Source organism: Melanerpes formicivorus, unplaced genomic scaffold (genome assembly GCF_026170545.1).
Source record: "Melanerpes formicivorus ecotype bairdi unplaced genomic scaffold, bMelFor1.0.p_v2 SCAF_15, whole genome shotgun sequence".
Taxonomy (NCBI): domain Eukaryota; kingdom Metazoa; phylum Chordata; class Aves; order Piciformes; family Picidae; genus Melanerpes; species Melanerpes formicivorus.
In genome coordinates this window covers 4,960,447-4,981,176 of record NW_027142367.1, presented here as the reverse complement: position 1 = coordinate 4,981,176, position 20,730 = coordinate 4,960,447, and the positions used below count along the sequence as shown (strand labels likewise).

The 20,730-nt window shown below is 43.4% G+C and overlaps 1 protein-coding gene across 1 annotated transcript in view; it reads right to left on the bottom strand.

Moving 5' to 3' along the window:
- Positions 1-6,283: 6,283 nt before the first annotated feature.
- Positions 6,284-20,730, bottom strand: part of GALNT12 (polypeptide N-acetylgalactosaminyltransferase 12) — a 63,522-nt gene continuing 49,075 nt past the window's right edge. The window contains exons 9-10 of the mRNA XM_068147480.1: positions 15,488-15,643; positions 6,284-9,842 (exon numbers count right to left, since the gene is read on the bottom strand). Coding sequence (XP_068003581.1) covers positions 9,705-9,842; positions 15,488-15,643 — 294 coding nt within the window. The 3' untranslated portion in view covers positions 6,284-9,704. The remainder of the gene's footprint in view (positions 9,843-15,487; positions 15,644-20,730) is intronic.

Below are 20,730 nucleotides of genomic sequence, written 5' to 3'. Positions count from 1 at the left end.
CTGGAAGTGTTCAGTAAAGGTGTGGCCATGGCACTTGAAGACATGGTTTAATGCCCATAGAGGTGTTGGGTTGATGGTTGGACTGGATGGTCTTGGATGTCTTTTCTAACTGGAATAATTCTATGATTCTATGTGGCTCTGCACTGGACTCTTTCAAGCAGTTCCCTGAGGTCCTTTTTTGAACTGAGGGGCCCAGAACTGGACACAATATTCCAGATGTGGCCTCACTAGTGCAGAGTAGAGGGGGAAGAGAACCTCTCTTGACCTGCTAACCACACCCCTTCTCATACACCCAAGAATGGCATTGGCCTTCCTGGCCACAAGAGCACATTGCTGGCTCATTTGTCCAGAAAGCTAAGGCACACTTTTCAGAGGTAGCATCTGATGACACCTTCCTCATTTTTTGGGCTGCTTGGCAGGAAATCCTCTCTATGCATCATTCTGCCTATGGTATGAGCCTGGAGTGACAGTTCATCTCTATGCACATTTCTGGTTTGGAGATGACTACCTTTGATCAAATGAATCCCAGCGCCTGTGTCTGAACTGCAAAAATCTGGAGTACATTTATGGATATTATTTAAACCAAGAAAAGCTACACAGTATTTAACAATGTGGTATAACTGTTCTCGGTCACCGCACTCCCTGTCAGTACTACAGGTGATCTTCCTTCATAGTCATACTGTGAAGAGTGTAATAAATATTTGGGAAGCACTGGGACACTGTAACACTGAAGTTCCATAAAGCAAAGCTAAGAAAATAACCTTTATTTTTCAGTCCAGGGATTTACTATGGGAAAGTAAATAAGGCCATATATTGAACAATGAGGATTAGGCAAAGTAAGCCTCTCAAAACCCTTCCTGTACACTCAGTGAGGCATGAAAAAGACAGTTTTCACTCCTTTTTTTTTTTTCTTTAGAGAGGGAACATAGTTCAAGGATATCATATAATTGAAGACAAAAGTGTTGAAGATAAATTTAGATCTAAAAAATAACTTTATTTCTGACACTTTTAAATATTTCATTTGCAATCCCATCAAAAATGTTCATGTGGAATACATGAGCCTTCAACGTGATGTATATTCATATTTTGTGTACCTTCCTTCTTTCCAGTTCTCAGCACTGAGAAACTTCTTTCATAGCTACCATCCTTTGGTCATGCATAACAGATGTCCAGGTAACAGCTCATTTTAAACAAAATGAGGCCTGGGACTTCACCAAACTCCTTATTAAAGATTGTGCCAGACACATCCACCTGCCCAGCAGACTGTTTTTAACTCAGAAATCCCCAAAATGTTTTGCTATCATGAAATTGGTCAAGTGCATCCCCTAGGATGAAATCCTCTGAAGTAGCACACATTCTTTATCTGTCATGCAAAGAGGTTTTATGTTCTTATTTGCTGGTCTGCACCAGACACCCTCTGCATCTGTCTATTCCTTGTTAGCTAAGATATCATTTCACAAGAATTGTGAATCCTGTTCCCTTTGCTTGAAAATCAAATATCACTTTCTTCCCACCATGTCGATTGTAGCTACTTGAATCTGGCCCAATGGCAGCTGCTGCATTCTAATGGCATAGCTTTATATTTCACAAAATTAGAATAGAATTGAATAGAATAGAATAGAATAGAATAGAATAGAATAGAATAGAATAGACCAGACCAGGTTGGAAGAGACCTTCAAGATCATTGCATCCAACCTATTATCCAACACCACCTAATCAACCAAACCATGCAACCAAGCATCCTATCAAGTCTCCTCCTGAACACCTTCAATGATGGTGACTCCACCACCTCCCTGGGCAGCCCATTCTAATGGCCAATCACTCTCTCTACCCAGTCTCTTCAACATTTCAATCAGGTCAATCCTCCAACTGTGTTTTGGTAACAAATTATGTTAAATATCTTCCTCATAATGGTAATTTCCAATTTCAGTTATTACTAAGTCTCCTCAAAATGTTTCACAGTTAACATTTTTGTTTTTTATATATTCTTTAGACTTGCTTATCACAGAGAAACTAATTCATGCAATTCAGTTCTAAGTGCCTGTAGTAGTGTGAATCCCTTGACCACTTTTGCTTCAGCTGAAAATTAAATCCATTCAAAGCATGGTTAAGTTAAAGAAACCCAGAAAACTGATTTTTCCCTTACCACCATGAAAGAAATTGCATCTGCTGCAAGTACTATCCCACACTGGAAAATGGTTTGATACAACTAGAAACATGTCATTGTACTGGGTTTGGCTGAGCTGGAGTTAATTCTCCCTAGACTATCATTCCTAGTTCTGGGTTTTGCAGTGCTGTAGCTGGGTGTTGATAACACAGCAATGTTTTGGCTACTGCTGAACCAAGCACCAGGGGTATACTTTTCCAACATTCCCCCATCCCAAGAGTATGCTGAGGGGTGGGCAAGATCATGGGAAGGGACACAGCTGGATTATCTGACCCAAACTGACCAAAGGGATATTCCATGCAAGATGATGTCAGCTCAAACATGTAAACTGAGTGAAAGAAGGAAGTGTAGCGACATTTGTTGATGGCATCTGTCCTCCGGTGCAACTGCTACACCTATTGGAGCCCTGCTTTCCCAAGAGTGACCAAAACACTATCCAGCTTGATGGGCAGTACAGAATAACATGTTTGCTTTTGCTTCTGTATGGGGCCTTTGCTTTGCATTATTAAAATCCTTTCTATCTTATTACCGGCCTTTTGTTGTATTTTCCTCTCTCTCCTGTCCATCTAAGAAGAGGAGTCACAAAGTGGCTTTGGTGGGCATTTGGGCCCCAGCCAGGGCCAAACCACCATAGTCATGCAACCCATTATGCCAATGACTGCATCTTCCATCTTTTTTATTTATGCTTTTGGAGATAGTAAAGTCATTGAGAAGGTCCTGCCCTGTTTCTGTCTCTAAACCTCTTTAGAAATCCTGAAGCCTCTAAAAATATGTCATCTATAGCCGTGTCACTCCTGTTGGTGCTGACTTGGTCTACTCTAAACAGGCTTTGTCTATTCATCTAAATGTCAGTGAGCAATGGATTGGGAAAAAAATATTTAAAACTGTTGATCTGGGCATGGTAATTTTAGTACTGCATATACACACATAATTGTTTCCCTCTGTAAATGGGAAGTGACTCAATACTGCAACGCTCTAATTCAAACCCAGCTATGGCTATTGCGGTCAACAGCTAGCACCCAATAGCACAAGAGGAGGTCAACTACCCATCTCTTTCCTCCCTCTCAAGGCCTTTCCCACCCACCTCAGCTAATTTACTAGCACAACCAAAATTCTGTCTTTGTTGCAGGCCCACACAGCATTCCCAAACACTGCCAACCCCTCCCCCACATTTACAAGTGTAAGTACACAACTGTATTATCCAAACACTATAGCCTCTCTAGATATCTTGCTATGACTTCCTATCAGAGTTTCAGAACAAAGCTCAGCTTCAAATTCATTTCCCAGTCTAAAGGCTTATGAGAGCCAAATAAAAGAACATCAGACTTTGAATTACCAACCCAGCTGTATCACTGTAAAACTACCTGTTTTCTTTCACGGGGAATAGGAGCACGATGCCCCAGTGTAACCAAACAATATGAATTTCCCCTTCCAGCAAATCATATCACATCATAAATAAAACAAAAATTGAACATGGTTTTGAGGCTTTGTTTCAGCAGAGCTAGTAAGAAATACTGCTTTCAATTCATGCTGACCAGCAAGTATACAATGATGACTGTTGCTCCTGTGTGTTTGTGCAAACTCTAACTCTCTGCCATCGTAATGGTTCTGTCAAGACTCCACGTAAGGAGGTCTTAGTGGTTTATTTCCTAGAAGGAAGGTTAATAATACACTGCCTGCTGTTGAAGTGAAAATGCAGTCTATGTCAAAGACACACAATGTTGAAACGAAAGGAGAACAGTGGAAGAACAAAACAAAAGGCAAAATAGTGCCTGATGAGTTCAAAGAAATATGATAAAGGATTAGGCACCAGACTGCAATCTGGATTGCATCTTTTTAAATAAAGAAATACAGAGACTAAGAAGTAATATGAATGATTATGATTATTACAAATTAGCTGCGACCCCATTACACCCTCAAATTCTCATTTTGGGGATAACACCATCCTATTAAAGGCTAAAGCCTCCTTGCATATTACTATTTCTCTCACAAGGTGTATTCAGCACAACAGATGGAAATTTTGTGAAACCTTTTGCACTGTTCAGTTTTGTGAAATACTTCTTCTGGTTGAATTTTTTCGTGCCTTAACCATGCCAAATATGGCTCATAACTTAGAACATCAAAGAACATCAGACAAGGATGGAAAGCAACTTGGGAGAGCATGGAATCACACTGATCCAATATAATGCTGAAAAAAATAGGCAGTGTGGAAGGGGGGGTGTGTGTTTGCAGTTAGGGAGTGAGGACAGGACAAAATCCATTTGGAAGTTAGACCTCTTCATCTCTATCCTAGAATTTTATATAGAATGCACTGAGTGCTGGGGCAATACCTTCTTAGGACAACTTGTTCAGTTGCTCTCTATAGATTTATAAAATGTCCTGTGATGGTATAAAAAGGAAGAAGGGCTTGGGAATTCCCAGTGTGCACTGCCAGGCTCACATTATTTTAATCTAAGCTTATCTGTAAGCTTGAGTTACACGTTTTGGTTTTATGGATGCTCCACATAGGTAGTGCTTCCCATGGCAAATAGGAAAAGAAGAACATAGCAGTTAAGTATTAAAAGGAAGATGAATTCTGAGGAAGGGAAGACCTACTGGTTTTTGATTTAGACCATGTGGAAGCTGTTCCTCTCTCTCTTTTTCAAAGAGGTCAGAACTAGATGAAGTACTAATTTGTTACTGAAGTCCTCCAGCTCTTCCATTTTAGTGAGGAGAGGCACAAAGCCCACAGTCTGTGGTAGCCCTGAGCCCCCAGAGTCAGGTAGCTCTGACATTGCACAAAAGGAAGCTGGAAGATGTGCACTGTTGGAAGATGCTTGATGGAGTCCTTCACACTTCAAACCTGAAGTCAAATACTAATACAACTGTCATGGACTGAGTCAAAGCTGCCTGCTGTTATTCATACCATGCTGCAGTCATGCCAGCTTCAAAAATGAATGTACAGGCTGGAGCAAAGTTTTATGAGGCTTGAAGTTCAGACCGTAGCATGGGAGGCTCCCTGTTCCAGTTGCTGCTTCTGGGTTTTTGGGTGTTGATCTTTTCTGCTGGGGTAGTGGTGGGACAAGGAGGCATAGGGGAGTAGTTTTCTGGCTTGGGCTTTTGGCTCACCTGCTTCTGCTTGCTGCTGCTTTGTGCCATGCTTTTTCTGCAAACAGGCTGAGGTAATTATGCATTTTGTACCATGTTTTTCTGATTTTGCTAAGTAAACTCTATTATATCTCACTTTTTTGTCACTTTATTGTTTGTTTGTTTGTCTCAATCTTGAGGTTCTGTGTGTTACTTTTCCGTCACTTCTGCGTTGGGGAAAATAGACAGGTTAACTTGCTGGTTCGATTTGACCTGTTTTGTTCTGACTTAAACCATTACAACAACTCCAGTGAGTTGTGAAGAAAAGGATACCGAGGAGATAAAAAATAGTAAGCAGGTGGACTGAACAGGCAACATAAGGGGAGCCAGCTGGTGATGTTGCTATGTTCAGTGTCTACTTTTGAACTCAACATAAGTGTGTCTGCCTAGCAAACATTCAACCCAGGCCAGGAGGTTTGCTGGTATATGAGAAAACAGCTCAGCTGCATGTAAGCAAAAGCCCAGAACATCAACACTTCCCTCTAGACAAGTACAGAGTGTGAGGATGTATTGAAAAATAATTTCCAATTGCTAAATTTCACTTGCAGACCACCACCTGATATGAAATCTTCAAGTCCCATAGCAAAGAAAACCTCATTGTCATAGAGGTCAATAAAGAGTTTTGCCTACAATTGTAACAGGTGGGCTGTCATCCATTAATTTACTAATGTAATTCAATCAACAATCAAGAAGGCAAAGCACAAATTAACAGCAGATCCTGTCTGTGTTGCTGGAGCTCTCTCAGTTCTTTTACGCAGTCACTCAGTTCTGATTTCTGGCTCCACAAATTGCACACCACTGGTGGGAACAGGTGAAGAGAAGCATTACCGAGTTCAGGAGAAGGAATTGGAAAGAGCGTAAAATAAATCTGTCTTGTCCGAGGTGCTGCAGGAATCAGAGCCTTAATGGATCAGAGAAATGGTTAAAAGAAAGCCACTGACCATAAGAACAAAAAATAAATAAAAAGAATTGTAAAGATAGTTCCCACTCTACAGAAACCCAAAATATTTTATTCATTCTAACATCAATTTCATCAGTCCAGACCACAGAGACAAGAGGTGTTCATAAAAAAACCTTCTATCTACACGGGTATGGAAAGATCTTGGAAGAACTTACATAAGCATCTCTGCCAGACAGAAACCCTCCCCCCCCCCAATCATATAAATAGGTATGCCCAAATGGCATGAACTTATAAGAATTTCAAGAAAAGACTGTACATTTGTTTTTAATAGAAAACCTGAACAAACACAAATAACAAAATACACCCAAAACTAACTGAAATAGATGCCAAGGGGAGGGGAAAACAGATTGGAATTTTCATGCTTCTACACATATCAGCATACCTCCAGCTGATAAAGAAACTTTCTTTAAAGAGCTGAAATCCTTTTAACCAACATTGTAATGATGATGGTCAATGGCCAAATACAATGCTATACACACTACTTGTCTGATTGGGTAAGGCAGATCCCACACACCTTGGCAAAAACCATCTTGTACCACTGCAGATTAAAACCCAAATTCCCAGTAGGACTCCACACATTGACACAGCCAGCTTTACAAGAAAAGGGGTTCCCAGACAAAATGCTAGTTGTGTCTAACTTCATTCACTTCTATTGCTTTTTGTTACTGCACCAGAATAGCAAAGCTATGCTAAGATGTGCAGAAAATGAAGAAGAAGCAATTAGTGATAACCAACAGAGTTTCACCAAGGGCATATCATGCCTGATGAACTTGGTGGCTTTCTATGATGGAGTTATAGTATCAGTGGATTAGGGAAGAGCAACAGATGTCATCTACCTGGACCTGTGTAAAGCATTTGACACTGTCCCCACCCTGCTCACCAAATAGGAAAAGCATGGACTTGAGAGGTGTCCCACTCACTCAATGGCTAAGGATTGGCTGGATGGCCACACTCTGAGAGTTGCAGTCAACAGATCAATGTCCAAATGGAGACCAGTGACAAGTAGCACTCCTCAAGGGTCAGTACCAGGACCAGTGTTGTTTACTATCTTGGTTGGTGATATGGACAGTGGGACTGAGTGCACCTTTGGCAAGTGTGCAGATGACACCAAGCTGTGTGGACCAGTTGACATGCTGGAGGGAAAGGATAATAATAATAATAGTAATAATAATAATAATCATCATCATCCAGGTTGGAAGAGACCTTCAAGATCATCGTGTCCAACCCATCAATCAATCCAACCCACCCAAACAACTACACCATGGCACCAAGCACCCCATCAAGTCTCCTCCTGAACACATCCAGTGACGGTGACTCCACCACCTCCCCAGGCAGCCCATTCCAATGGGCAATCACTCTCTCTGTATAGAACTTTTTCCTAACATCCAACCTAAACCTCCCCTGGTGCAGCCTGAGACTGTGTCCTCTTGTTCTGGTACTGGCTGCCTGGGAGAAGGGACCAACATCTGCCTGTCTACAACTTCCTTTAAGGTAGTTGTAGAGAGCAATAAGGTCACCCCTGAGTCTCCTCCTCTCCAGGCTAAGCAACCCCAGCTCCCTCAGCCTCTTCTCATAGGGCTTCTGTTCCAAACCCCTCACCAACTTTGTTGCCCTTCTCTGGACTCATTCCAGCAAGTCAACATCCTTCCTAAACTGAGGGCCCAGAACTGGACACAGTACTCCAGGTGCAGCCTAACCAGTGCAGTGTACAGGGGCAGAATGACCTCCCTGCCCCTGCTGGCCACACTGTTCCTGATGCAGGCCAGGATGCCATTGGCCCTCCTGGTTGCCTGGGCACACTGCAGGCTCATGTTCAGCCTACCATCGACCAGTACCCCCAGGTCCCTCTCTGCCTGGCTGCTCTCCAGCCACTCTGACCCCAGCCTGTACCACTGCATGGGGTTGTTGTGGCCAATGTGCAGAACCCGGCACTTGGATGTGTTAAATCTCATGCCATTGGACTCTGCCCATCTGTCCTGCCTGTCGAGGTCCCTCTGCAGAGCCTCTCTACCCTCCAGCAGATCAACTCCTGCCCCCAGCTTGGTGTCGTCTGCAAATTTACTGATGATGGACTCAACGCCCTCATCCACATCATCAATAAAGATGTTAAAGAGCATGGGGCCCAGCACTGATCCCTGGGGCACACCACTAGTGACTGGCCGCCAGCTGGATGTGGCACCATTCACCACCACTCTCTGGGCTCGGCCATCCAGCCAGTTCCTAACCCAATGCAGTGTGCTCCCATCCAAGCCATGGGCTGACAGCTTGGCCAGGAGTTTGCTATGGGGGACGGAGGGACATGCACAGGCTTGAGAGGTGGGCCCAAACCCACACACCATGGCAAAAAACATCTTGTACCACTGCAGATTAAAACCCAAATTCCCAGTAGGGCTCTACACATTGACACAGCCAACTTTATAAGAAAAGGGGTTCCCAGACAAAATGCAAGTTGTATCTGAAAGACAATTCTTTTTCTATTAACATCAGCTGCAGATCGTACCAATTAGTCGCAGAACCATTTTAACATTTGCAATTTAATGAGATACAATTTCTTAGATTTCCTTTCTCTGACTGTAATTTTGAAATTGGTTGAAAACATTACTGCTAGGCGTGATCTTGCCAAGTTTTATGCATGTTGAAAATCCACACAGCGTTAAAGTTGTGCAGTCTAGGACACGGCTGCATACCCAGATCCATGTGAATCCAAGCAGCTTTTCCCAGGCTGTCACTTTTAAGCACTGATGCCTTATTTCTTTAAGGAATCCCCAGTTTTGCTCCAAAACCAGACTTAAACGTTAGGAACTCATCAAGTGCCATAAGCATCTAAAATTGTCACAACATTTAACGTGTAGTACTGCCAAGCATGTGCAATCCGTATCATCTAGATTGTTAGTTGTGCAAAAACATGCAGACCTCTGCCTTCATGTGCAAATCCACACAGTCTTCAGTGAGGGTTCTGTGGTAGTCACTTAGGGCAGATCTGGCCTCCCTTTACCTTCTTGGTATTTAAAGGACAAGAATTATTAATCACTATTTGTTAAGAGGCCCAACTGCAGAACGTTTTAGTAGAAAAATAAACATCTGAAGTTGTTGGCAGACAACCTTAGTGCAATTATTTTGACCACCTCAGTTTCACACAGCAGATTAAAAAACAATATATATTGTCACTTGTGAAAAAGACCTAAGAACCTTCAGAAGCAGTTATGTAGCAGCCAAATAAAGAGAAAAGGAGAAGAGCAGATTCTGTGGCATGATACAACCACTGCACTTAGTTTATGGAACTCTCAATGCTTAGTGACAGATCCAGGAAACCAAATCCAAGGTTTGTAAACTAATTACAGTTCTTTCCATACAAAAATATATCACTTAAGTGATTCTGAAAAGGTTGACTAACTGCTGACTAGAAAGAGCTCATTTTTCTGTTTAGCTATGTCCTAGATGACATCTGGATCAACTTCTTTCTTTGAAGAACCATTTTTGGTAGTCTGAGCCAGTACAGGGTCGTAGCAATGGTGCTGGGTTACCATTGTAAGCATTTGACTCGGCTTGTATGCACTTCTGGGTTTGTAGATGAAACAAGGTACCATCCTGAAAAAGACAGAAATAATGTTTGAGTTTTGTATCTTAAAAAATTAGAGGCATATCACTGTGATTTAAAAGTAACAGAGGACATTAGTAAGAAATAAATGCCACACAAGAAATAAATGTCACAGGACCTGGACAGGCTGGAAAGGTGGGCTCAGGTGAACCTCATGAGGTTCAACAAGAGCAAGTGCAGGGTCCTGCTCCTGGGTTGGAAAAACCCTCAGTGTCAGTACAGACTGGGGAATGGGGTGATAGAAAGCAGCTGTGAGGAAATGGACTTGGGGTGCTGGTGGTCAAGAAGCTGGACATGAGCAGGCAGCGTGTGCTTGCAGCTCAGAAGGCAAATCACATCCTGGGCTGCATCAAAAGACGTGTTGCCAGCAGATCCAGAGAGGTGATTCTGCCATTTTACTCTGCTCTGGTGAAACCTCACCTGGAAGTACTGCATTCAGGTCTGGAGCCCTTAATATAGGATGGACATGGACCTGAGTGAGCAGGTCCAGAGTAGGGCCATGAAAATTATCAGGGGGTTGCGGAGCATCTCTGCTACAAAGACAGGCAGAGGATTGTTAGGCCTGGAAAAGAGAAGGCTCCAGGGAGACCTAATCGCCACCTTCCAGTACCTGAAGGGGGCCTGCAAGAAAGCTGAAGAAGGACTGTTTACAAAAGCCTGCAGTGATAGGACATGGGGCAATGGCTTCAAACTGAAGAGCAGATTTAGATTAGATGTTGGGAACAGGTTCTTTACTATGAGCGTGGTGGAACACTGGAACAGGTTGCCCAGAGAGGTGGTTGAGGCCCCATCCCAGGATATATTCAAAGTGAGGCTCAGCAGGGCTCTGAGTTATCTGATCTAGTTGAGAGGATGTCCCTGGTCACTACAAGGTGGTTGGACAAGCTGACCTTTAGAGGTCCCTTCCAGCCCAGGGATGTCATATAACTATGATTCTATGATATCCTTCTCATGGTGCTATGCCAAAATGCCTGACTTGAGGATCTCTTGAGACTTTATCAGATGACCCTGCTATTAAACTTACATTAATATTGCTTTAAAGTGATTCCTGTCTTGACATCTAAGCCTGGAAAAGATGTGCTAATTTAATTCACTTCTATGGCTTTTTGTTACTGCACCAGAATAGCAAAGCTTTGCTAAGATGTACAGAAAATGAAGAAGAAGCAATTAGTGATAGCCAACAGAGTTTCACCAAGGGCATATCATGCCTGACGAACTTGTGGCTTTCCATAATGGAGTTACAGTATCAGTGGATTAGGGAAGAGCAACAGATGTCATCTACCTGGACCTGTGTTAAGCATTTGACACTGTCCCCACCCTGCTCACCAAATAGGAAAAGCATGGACTTGAGGGGTGTCCCACTCACTCAATGGCTAAGGGTTGGCTGGATGGCCACACTCTGAGAGTTGCAGTCAACAGATCAATGTCCAAATGGAGACCAGTGACAAGTAGCACTCCTCAAGGGTCAGTACCAGGACCAGTGTTGTTTACTATCTTGGTTGGTGATATGGACAGTGGGACTGAGTGCACCTTTGGGAAGTGTGCAGATGACACCAAGCTGTGTGGTCCAGTTGACATGCTGGAGGGAAAGGATGCCATCTGGAGGGATGTGCACAGGCTTGAATGGTGGGCCCAAGCCAACCTTATGAAGTTCAACAAGGCCAAGTGCAAGGTCCTAAACTTGGGTTAGGGCAATCCCAGTAAAGGCTGGGCAAGGCTCTCCTTGAGAGCAGTCTCAAGGAGAAGGACATGTGGGTGTCAGATGATGAAAAACTCAACATAAATTAACAATGTGCTGCATCAAAAGAAGTGTAACCAGCAGCACGAGGGTCCCTTCCAGCCCAAACCATTCTGTGACTCTGGACAGAGAAACCCAAAGCCAAATACAGGCATTACCTAAATTCACTAACTCATTGCACATCTTGCAAGTAAAATATAAATGTTGGACATACTTTTAGCAAAAAAGTACTCCCTTTCTTCACAGGGTATATTGTTGCTGGAAAAGGCAAAAATATCTGCACATGCCCCCTGCCTGCAGACGTGTGTGGCGTTACCTTACTTTGCTGGAGGGCAGAACAGCTGCCTCAGAGGTGTAAGGTCTGATGGGCCTCCACAGTCACATTCCCTAAGGAACACATTCTGAGGCCTCAGGCCCTCCTGTTACGGATGTCTCCAAGCACATTTCATCTCCAATTCATATCACGTGCTACAATCAATCCAGGAGGACTGTCAACTAGGACAGCAAGCTACAAAAAGACAGCATAGCCAGCTGTGGGGAACTGGTCTGCTCCAAGCCCATTTCTTTGGCCCAGGTGACACTGTCACATGTAATCATTTCCAAAGCCCCTGTCAGCTTCAGAAGAAACATGTCAACACCCTGCTTCTGAACATAAACCTGACTCCTTTGAAAGTCTGCTCCTTCTATTGGCAGGAGTGTCACACTAATTGTGCCTTGAGCCGCAGCCCCTGATACCCAGCAGTGTGTGCTTTCTCATGGCCCTGCTGACAGCCTGAGCTGCTGAATGACTTTCCCATTTCCGTTGTGATAATTCACATTTTTCAGTGGACTAATCAATATCTGCCTCGCTCGGTTTTGACTCAGTGCCCGTAAGAACTTAATTCTTGCCAAGTCGCTGGGGAGGCTGTTCAAATCTTTGATTATGCTACATCCATAAGGACAGCTTTTCCAGTGTCTGACATTTCTCCACATAAAGCAAGAGAAACGTGGTACTGACACCTCACCCATCACTTGCCCTGAAAGGTGGGGACTGGCGGGTTTGATTTAATGCAATTGAAGAGAAATCAGAGCGGAGCGGCGCACTTAGAGAAATTGTAAAATTTAAATAAGGCACAAAGTGATCACGAAAAAGAAAGAAAGAAGATGAAAATAATTCCTAAAATTAATGGTTAGGAATGCAGTGGAAGCAGATGTGTTCCAAAACTGCGTTTTCTCAAGTGCTTCCTGAAGTCACTGAGGGTCATTCAGTACATGCCGTCTTAGGAATTAATGCATGCGACCTTGAAAAGTTTTGAGGAAAGAAAGCATTAAAAGTGAAACTTCATTGATGAACTTAACCCAGTACTATCACTGCAAGCTTCAGTCTGGATCAGATTTTTTCATATTTTTCTTTAGAATTTACTCTGCCACCTGCGGTAGTATCTAAGCATGAAATTTGTCAGCCATGGAGCCTGTAGAGTGTAGATGCATTATGCAGACGCATTATGTAAATATACTATTTTGATATATTATATGACCTTTTCCCTTAGCCAAATAATAACACTCCAGAATTGACCAAGGCCACATTTTTCATCCTATTTATTTTCTCTCAGGCATCCAGAAACTCCTTCAGAGATTAAAAATTTAAACCTCCCTTTGGGAGTAGGCATTAAGGTTGAGGAAGAAAGGTACAGATTTCCTGAGTCTCTACAACTAGTAAGATGTGTGCAGTGTGGGGGTAGGAGTAGATCATAAGGTGTTTTTTATTCAGAGAATCATAGGGTTGGAAGGGACCTTGGAAGATCATCTTGTACAACATCCCTGCTGTGAGCACTGAATCATCAAATCACAGAATCATAGGATAATCTGGCTTGGAAGGGACCTCTAAAAGTCATCTAGTCCAACCCCCTCTGCAGTAAGCAGGGCCGTCCTCAACTAGATCAGGGTGCCTAGAGTCCTGTCATGCCTCACATTGAGTATCTCCAGGGATGGGGCCCCAACCATCTCCTGGGACAACCTATTTCAGTGTTCCATTACCCTCATGGTAAAGAACTTCCTCCTAGTGTCTGACCCAAATCTATCCTGCTCCTATTGCTACAAGCCCTTCTAAACATTCCCTTCCCAGCCTTCCTGTTGATTCTTTCGATTCTGAAATGCCACTATAAGGTTTCCTCAGAGCCTTCTCTTCACCAGGCTGAACAACCCCAACTCCCTCAGCCTGTCTTCATGGGAGAGGTGCTCCAGCCCTCTGATCATCTTTGTGGCCCAACTCTGGACCCAGTCCAATGGGTCCATGTCCTTCCTGTGTTGAGGACACCAGAGACAGAAGCAGTACTGCAAGTAAGGTCTCATCAGAGCAGAGTGGCAGAATCACCTCTTTCAACCTGCTGGCCACACTTCTAATGATGCAGCTCAGGATACCATTTGCCTTCTGGATTGCAAGTGCACACTGCTGGCTCATATCCAGCTTCTTGTCTACCAGTGCCCTTAAGTCCTGCAGGGCTGCTCTCCACCTCATCATCTCCCAGCCTGTATTGATAAAGAGGATTGCCCTGACCCAGGTGCAGGACCTTGTACTTCGCCTCATTGAAAATCATGAGGGTCTCCTGAGCCCACTTCTATAGCCTGCCTACGTCCCTCTGGATGGCATCCCATCCATCAGTCATATCAACCACACTACTCAGCTTGGTATCATAAGCAAATTTCCTGAGGGTGCACTCAATCTTACTGTCTATATCATTGATGAAGATACTGAACAGCACTGGTCCCAGTATGGTATATCAAATTACACAAGTGCACATTACACTGCAGAAAAATCTGAGACCGCTTCTGGTGTTTATGAGGGGAGGAGCACAAGAGAGGGTTTGCAGAGGAGAAGCAGCTCAAATGCATCAAGAACTCTAAAGTAATGTTGGGATGTGAAGTTTCAGGGATATTAAGTGCTGTAAATACTGGGAAATAAAATAAGTCAATGAAAGGAGAGCAGAATTAGGCCAACCATGAGAATTGGTGGGGAAAGAGGTATGTGGAGGATGCTCGGTTCTCAGCAGAAGACAGTAAGTGTGAGATGTGGGAGAAAGCCAAGCAACCCATGGAAAATTCTAGAAGTAGACAGGGCAAATAGAGACCTCTGCCAAACTTCCCAACTCCTCTGAGGTTAAGAAAGACATTTCCTTCATGTTCCTATTCTTTATCACTGGCATGCTCTTCACCTGCATATCACTCCTACGCCCTGGTTGTAGGTTCAGATATTAAAAGCCAAGATTCTGGGCACCTCAATTTAAGACGGACAGTGACACACTTGAACGAGTCCAGAGAAGGGCAACAAGGCTGGTGAGAGGTCTCAAGTACAAGCCCTATGAGGAGGGGTTGAGGGAGCTGGGGTTGTTTAGCCTGCAGAAGAGGAGGCTCAGGGGAGACCTTATTGCTCTCTACAGCTACCTGAAAGGAGGTTGTAAACAGGTGGGAGTTGGTCTCTTCTCCCAGGCAACCAGTGACAGAACAAGAGGACAAAGTCTCAAGCTGTGCCAGGGCAAGTTTAGGCTTGAGGTGAGGAGAAAGTTCTTCACAGAAAAAGTACTTGGCCATTGGAATGCGCTGCCCAGGGAGGTGGTGGAGTAACCATCCCTGGAGGTGTTCAAAAAAGGACTGGATGTGGCACTTGAAGCCATGGTTTAGTTGTCATGAGGTGTTAGGTATTAGGTAATAGGTTGGACCTGATCTCTGAGGTCTTTTCCAACCTGGCTGATTCTGTGTGTGATGCTGCATATTTCTTCTAGAGTCCTACACCGATGTTGTGGCCTGTGCCATGATGTGTAGGCAGTAAAATTAAAATATTTTAAAAAAAAATCTCAGCAATTCTCCTTCTACCCACACCCAAAAAGGAAAACATACCCAAAACCAAGCTGGCACACTTACCTCTCTGAAAACAAACTTCTGTTCTTCAGGAACACTGTGGATGTTTTCTTGACACAAGTACATCGTCAAGTAGTCAGTCCCTGAGTCGACTGCTGCACAGACTTCTGGCTGTCGAGTGTTGTAACGTATTTCATTGTGAGAGGTATACTCAAAAAACTGCAAACCCAAGAGAAGAAACAAAGGACAACAGTCATTTCCTATGCACACAAGAAAGTATTTATAGGGAGGATATACTAAGATACTATAAGTAAGTTAGCATATTAAAGTTGCTATTCTGGCAAGAATATTCAAGGAGCGTTAACTGCCGCTGTTTGCTTACTCTTTTACAGGAAATCAATCTCACCACAGCGCTGTTCTACTCTGGTAGCACTTAAAATGTATGAAATGCTGAATAAATGCCCTGGAAGACAGATGTTCCAGCATTAAAGAACTTGCAAAACTACACTGTAATATTCTGCTTTCGCATTCCAGATCACCCTTAAAAACAGGATGGAAAACAGTTTATAGCCTGACATTATGCCTTCTCAACTCTGTTGTCACTAAACAATGTCCCTTTTAATTAAGGAGTTGCTCACTACATAGATCCAAGCACAGTTTGGTTCAGGTTCATTTCCACTTACAAAGTACCCAGGATGCATGGTGATAAGCATTTTATTCTATAACATTTTAAGGTATTATTTGAAGCACATCAGCTGCAGCTGCTTTTAGACACGAACAGAATTTTATCGAAGACAATTCATTGGCTGTGCTTGTAGTACAAGATTCTACAGAGATGTTCTGAAGACACTCAAAACCATCTTGGCTTCCGTAGCAATTAAGGCTGAAGGCTTCCTTAGACATTGTATATTTAGCATGGCCATTTGCCAAGTTTTGGACTTCACTGAAGAGTGGCAGAGTTTGAAAGTTGTTTGTATTTAGCATGCATGTAAATAATTTAGATGACTATGATGAATGTGTGCTTAGATCTAATTCATATTATACGCAGTAGAGTTCTATACTCATCAGAAAATTGCTTGTTCCCAACAGTATAGTTGCATTAGGGGAAACAAAAGGATGAGGGAGAGAAGGAGTCCTCTTTTGTTTCATTTCTCACCCCTGGAGCAAGAGGCTGCGGACAAAAGGCTCAGTGTGAGTGAACAGTGTGCTGCAGTGGCAAAGAAAGCCAACAGGATGCTGACTTGCATTAATAAGGGTATCACAAGAAGGGATAAAGATTATGTTCTCCCACTCTAGTCAGCACTGGTCAGACCACACCTTGAGTACTGCGCACAGTTTTGGTCCCCAATATGTTGGAAGGACGTGGACAGGCTGGAAAGCGTCCACAGAAGGGCCACAAGAATGATCAGAGGACTGGAAGACATGTCATATGAAGGAAGGCTTGAGACAACTGGGTTTGAGAAGAGGAGGCTTAAGGGACACCTCATAACCATGTACGAGTACATAAAGAGCAGCTATTGTGAGGAAGGAGAATCCCTTTTTACAAGTCACCTGGTAAATATAAAGGGCAATGGGGACAAGTTTCCACTGGGGAGATTTGGATTCAGGGCCAGAATTTTTTTTCATTATGCAAACTATTAGGCATTGGAATAATCACCCAAAGGAGGTGGAGGGCTCCCCTACATTAGACAGTTTCAGGGCCCAGCTTGACAGGGTGCTGGGTTATCTCACTTAAACTATATTCTCACCCTGAAAGGTTTGACTAGATGATCCTTGAGGTCCATGCCAACCTGATAGTCTATGAATCTATGAATTCAGAAATGTATATACTTGAACTTAGCGTAAAACCACCCTCAGCAACCACCAACCTGAGTTTTAACGTAAACAGGACCATGTGATTACAAAGTCTACAGTCATACATTTCCAAGTGGAAGAACTCTGATTAGCCTATGCTGACTTCACAAAATCTGTCCCTCCTTTTATCACCATCAAGAATTTCTCTGCCAAGATGGTTGTTGCAGATGCACATGGATCAATGTTGTCCACTGTGTCAGTCTGTAGTGATCCAGGACTCTTTTTGTGCAGTGATGCAAGTGAACCCCTCCTAGAGCTAATCTGTTTCCCATCACTCATTTGTGATTAAGTTGCAAAAGGAAGAGAGCATTTCAAGATAGCAACTTCAGGATTGAAGCTTACCTGCTGACATAACACCCAGGAGACTCTGTTTCTTTGGGGATTTTTGGGTGGCTCTTTGTTTGTTTGTTTTGGCTTTTTGTTTTGTTTTGTTTTGGGGGGGGGTGGTTTTTTTTTTTTTTGGTTGTTTTTCTGTATTATTTGTGGGGGAGTTGGTTATTTTTTGGTTGGTTGGCTGGTTTGGTTGGCTTTTTGGTTGTGGGTTTTTTTGGTTGGTTTTGAAGGCAGGGGGAAGGGGGCTGGGGGTGTTTTGGGGTTTTTTCACCCTTATAGGCAGGGGCTATTCCCTGGCCTTCAGACTTTAGTCCCCAGGTTCCATATATGATTGGCACATGGAAAGCCTGCCACTTTGGACACCACAGTGAGCTGGAAGGGCACTCATTTTAAGTCTATGACTCATGAATAAAGAAAAAAGCTTCACTCCTGCTCATTTGTGTCTGGATGGACACTTTTTTACAGCTGCCACTTTTACAAGGCCACATTTAGAGCCTTGCTCATTAGCAGATTTAGAAGATATAATAACTCTTTTTAGAAATTTGCATTCAATATCAGTGAAAGCCTTCAAGCTGCTGATTGCACCAGATGCATCAAGAATAGATGAAGCAGCTACTACAGTCAGAGCATTTTGTACTACTGACATATTTCCTGAATGGCCTCTCAAGGACTTTCATCAGATTTTGGAGAAGAGCAAGTAAAACAGTTAATTTCAGGATAACATTGAGCACTGGGGTTACAGCGCTTGCAACCAAGCACTGCTGCCTCCTTGCCCACTGAATGTTATGCAGTTCTTTACCCTATATTGTTTCAAAAGCAATAAATACTTCAGGCTTTGGGCTTTTTGAAGCTCCAGTAATACATGAGGCAAATCTCTTCCTCCTTAAACAGTGAAGTGCTTATTAGGGCTCTTTCCTTGTCCAGATGGTTCTGTGGGCAGAAAGGAAGCATTTTTAAACTGATTCATGGCTCAATAATTTGTAGCCTTACTGCACTTCTTTCCTTCAGAGAACCAGTAGACTCCCCTAAGTGCTCATGGGAAACTTAATAAGGCCCATGCTTATTGCATCTGGGAAATCTGTGGGATACACCCCACCTGCATCAGTGTTCTGTGGTACCAGGGATGGAAATAGATTTTGGCTACCTCAGCAGACCCAAAAACGTATTTCTCATCCCTCTCTGTGTCTAGGTACTACCCTTCTGCATGCAGGAAAAAGTTTACATTTGACAGGTACTTTTCTGGGTGGGAGAACCAGCAGCAACAGACCTTTCACAGAAAACCTAAGGGCATTGTTAAGCAATTGGTTTGCCTCTTCCTACTTGCCTCAAATCTCTCAGCTGCAAATGGTAATACTGGGGTGGTATTGGCAGACAAAACAGGCTCCTCAGTGATTTCTCATCCTTTTACCACATCAGGTCAGCCTCCTGTCATCACACACTGGTACTCTTAGGACTGCCTCCCAGCCATACCAAGAAGGGCAATGGACATTATCAGTGTTAAGTTGCAAAGCCTTCCACTCTCATCTACCGGAGCAGACACTTCCACAAAACATCTGTAGCTTGAGATGCAAGCACTGAGCAGCCAGTGTTTTGCCTATTTTCTGCCTCTTTTCCACATACATTCTGGTCTTATCACTGCAGTCATATCCTCACCTTTTTTCTATAAGGAACACACCATTTTTAAACAACCCACAGTTAGTTTTCATGTTGCTTAGACAAAAGCACAAAAGGGAACCTTCTCATTTAGTCCACAGATGTAAGAAAAAATAGCAACAGGGACCTTTGTTTTTTCTAAGTAGTTTTACATACTGAAACATAAAATGGGAGCAGGTGCTGGACTTCAAAAACGATCAAGAGCACAGAACTCTCTCCTCTCAGCACAGTGCCCACAGATATTCACAGAGCACTTCAAGTAGAGAATTGCTTCCATTAAGAAAAGGTTTTGCAGTTGCCCTCTACATAAACAGCCTCTGGCCACTAGCATACCAGAGGATGGGCATACTGGAGGGTAAGACATGTATGGCCAACCAAGTTAACTTTCATCAATGTTGAATCCTGTCAAGATGGGTTTTGAGAGTAACTTTAATGAGCCAAACTCTGGAGAATCAACTTCATTCCTTTATACCACAAGATAGTGTAAGTGTGCAGCAGGGAGGAAAAAAGTGCTGAATGGTGGAATAGAATAGAATAGAATAGAATAAACCAGGTTGGAAGAGACTTTCAAGATCATCGCATCCAACCTATTATCCAACACCACCTAATCAACTAACCCATGTAACCAAGCACCCTGTCAAGTCTCCTCCTGAACACCTCCAGTGACGGCGACTCCACCACCTCCCCAGGCAGCCCATTCCAATGGGCAGTCACTCTCTCTGTGTAAAACTTCCTCCTGACCTCCAGCCTGAACTTCCCCTGGCGCAGCCTGAGACTGTGTCCTCTTGTTCTGGTGCTGGCTGCCTGGGAGAAGAGACCAACTGCAACTGGATGAAGGGATGAGAAGGAAAAGAAAGGGAGCTAGCCAGGAAAGGAAAAAAGATACGTGAAAAGGAGGAAAACATGACCTCAGGTGGGCAGTAACTAGTGGGAGGAATAAATGAGGGGAGAGACAAATCGAGGATGTTAAAGAAAGACTAGGAGCCAGACAGCATGGAAAAGAAAGTGTTAAAGAGTGTGGAATAGAGAAACTAGAGCTGTTTGTGAGGACTGGAGAAAACCATGTAATGAGTATTTGCTGCTAAAGGAGTATATAGGTAATAAGTGGAGTGATGAGAGCAGACTGAGCAGAGTGGAAGAGAACAGAAGACCCTGCGGTTAGGATGGCAGATTCCCTTCCAAGGACGAAACAGAAGTTAAGGGCTGCCTGTTGAGAGCAAACACCTGTGAAACTCTGTGGTGGAGTGCCTTGCTATCCTCAGCATGGATACAACTAGAGGATGACCAACTCTGTCACCAGCAATTCCATCGGCTGACAGTGGTGGATGCACATGTGGGAGATTTCAATGGTTTGGTCCTGCCACTGTCACCTACCAAGTGATCTGAGGAATTCACACTACTAGGAGCAAACTTTTAACTCCTAGGAAGGACTGTCAAAAGCAGGGGGACACAGGAAGAAAATGGAG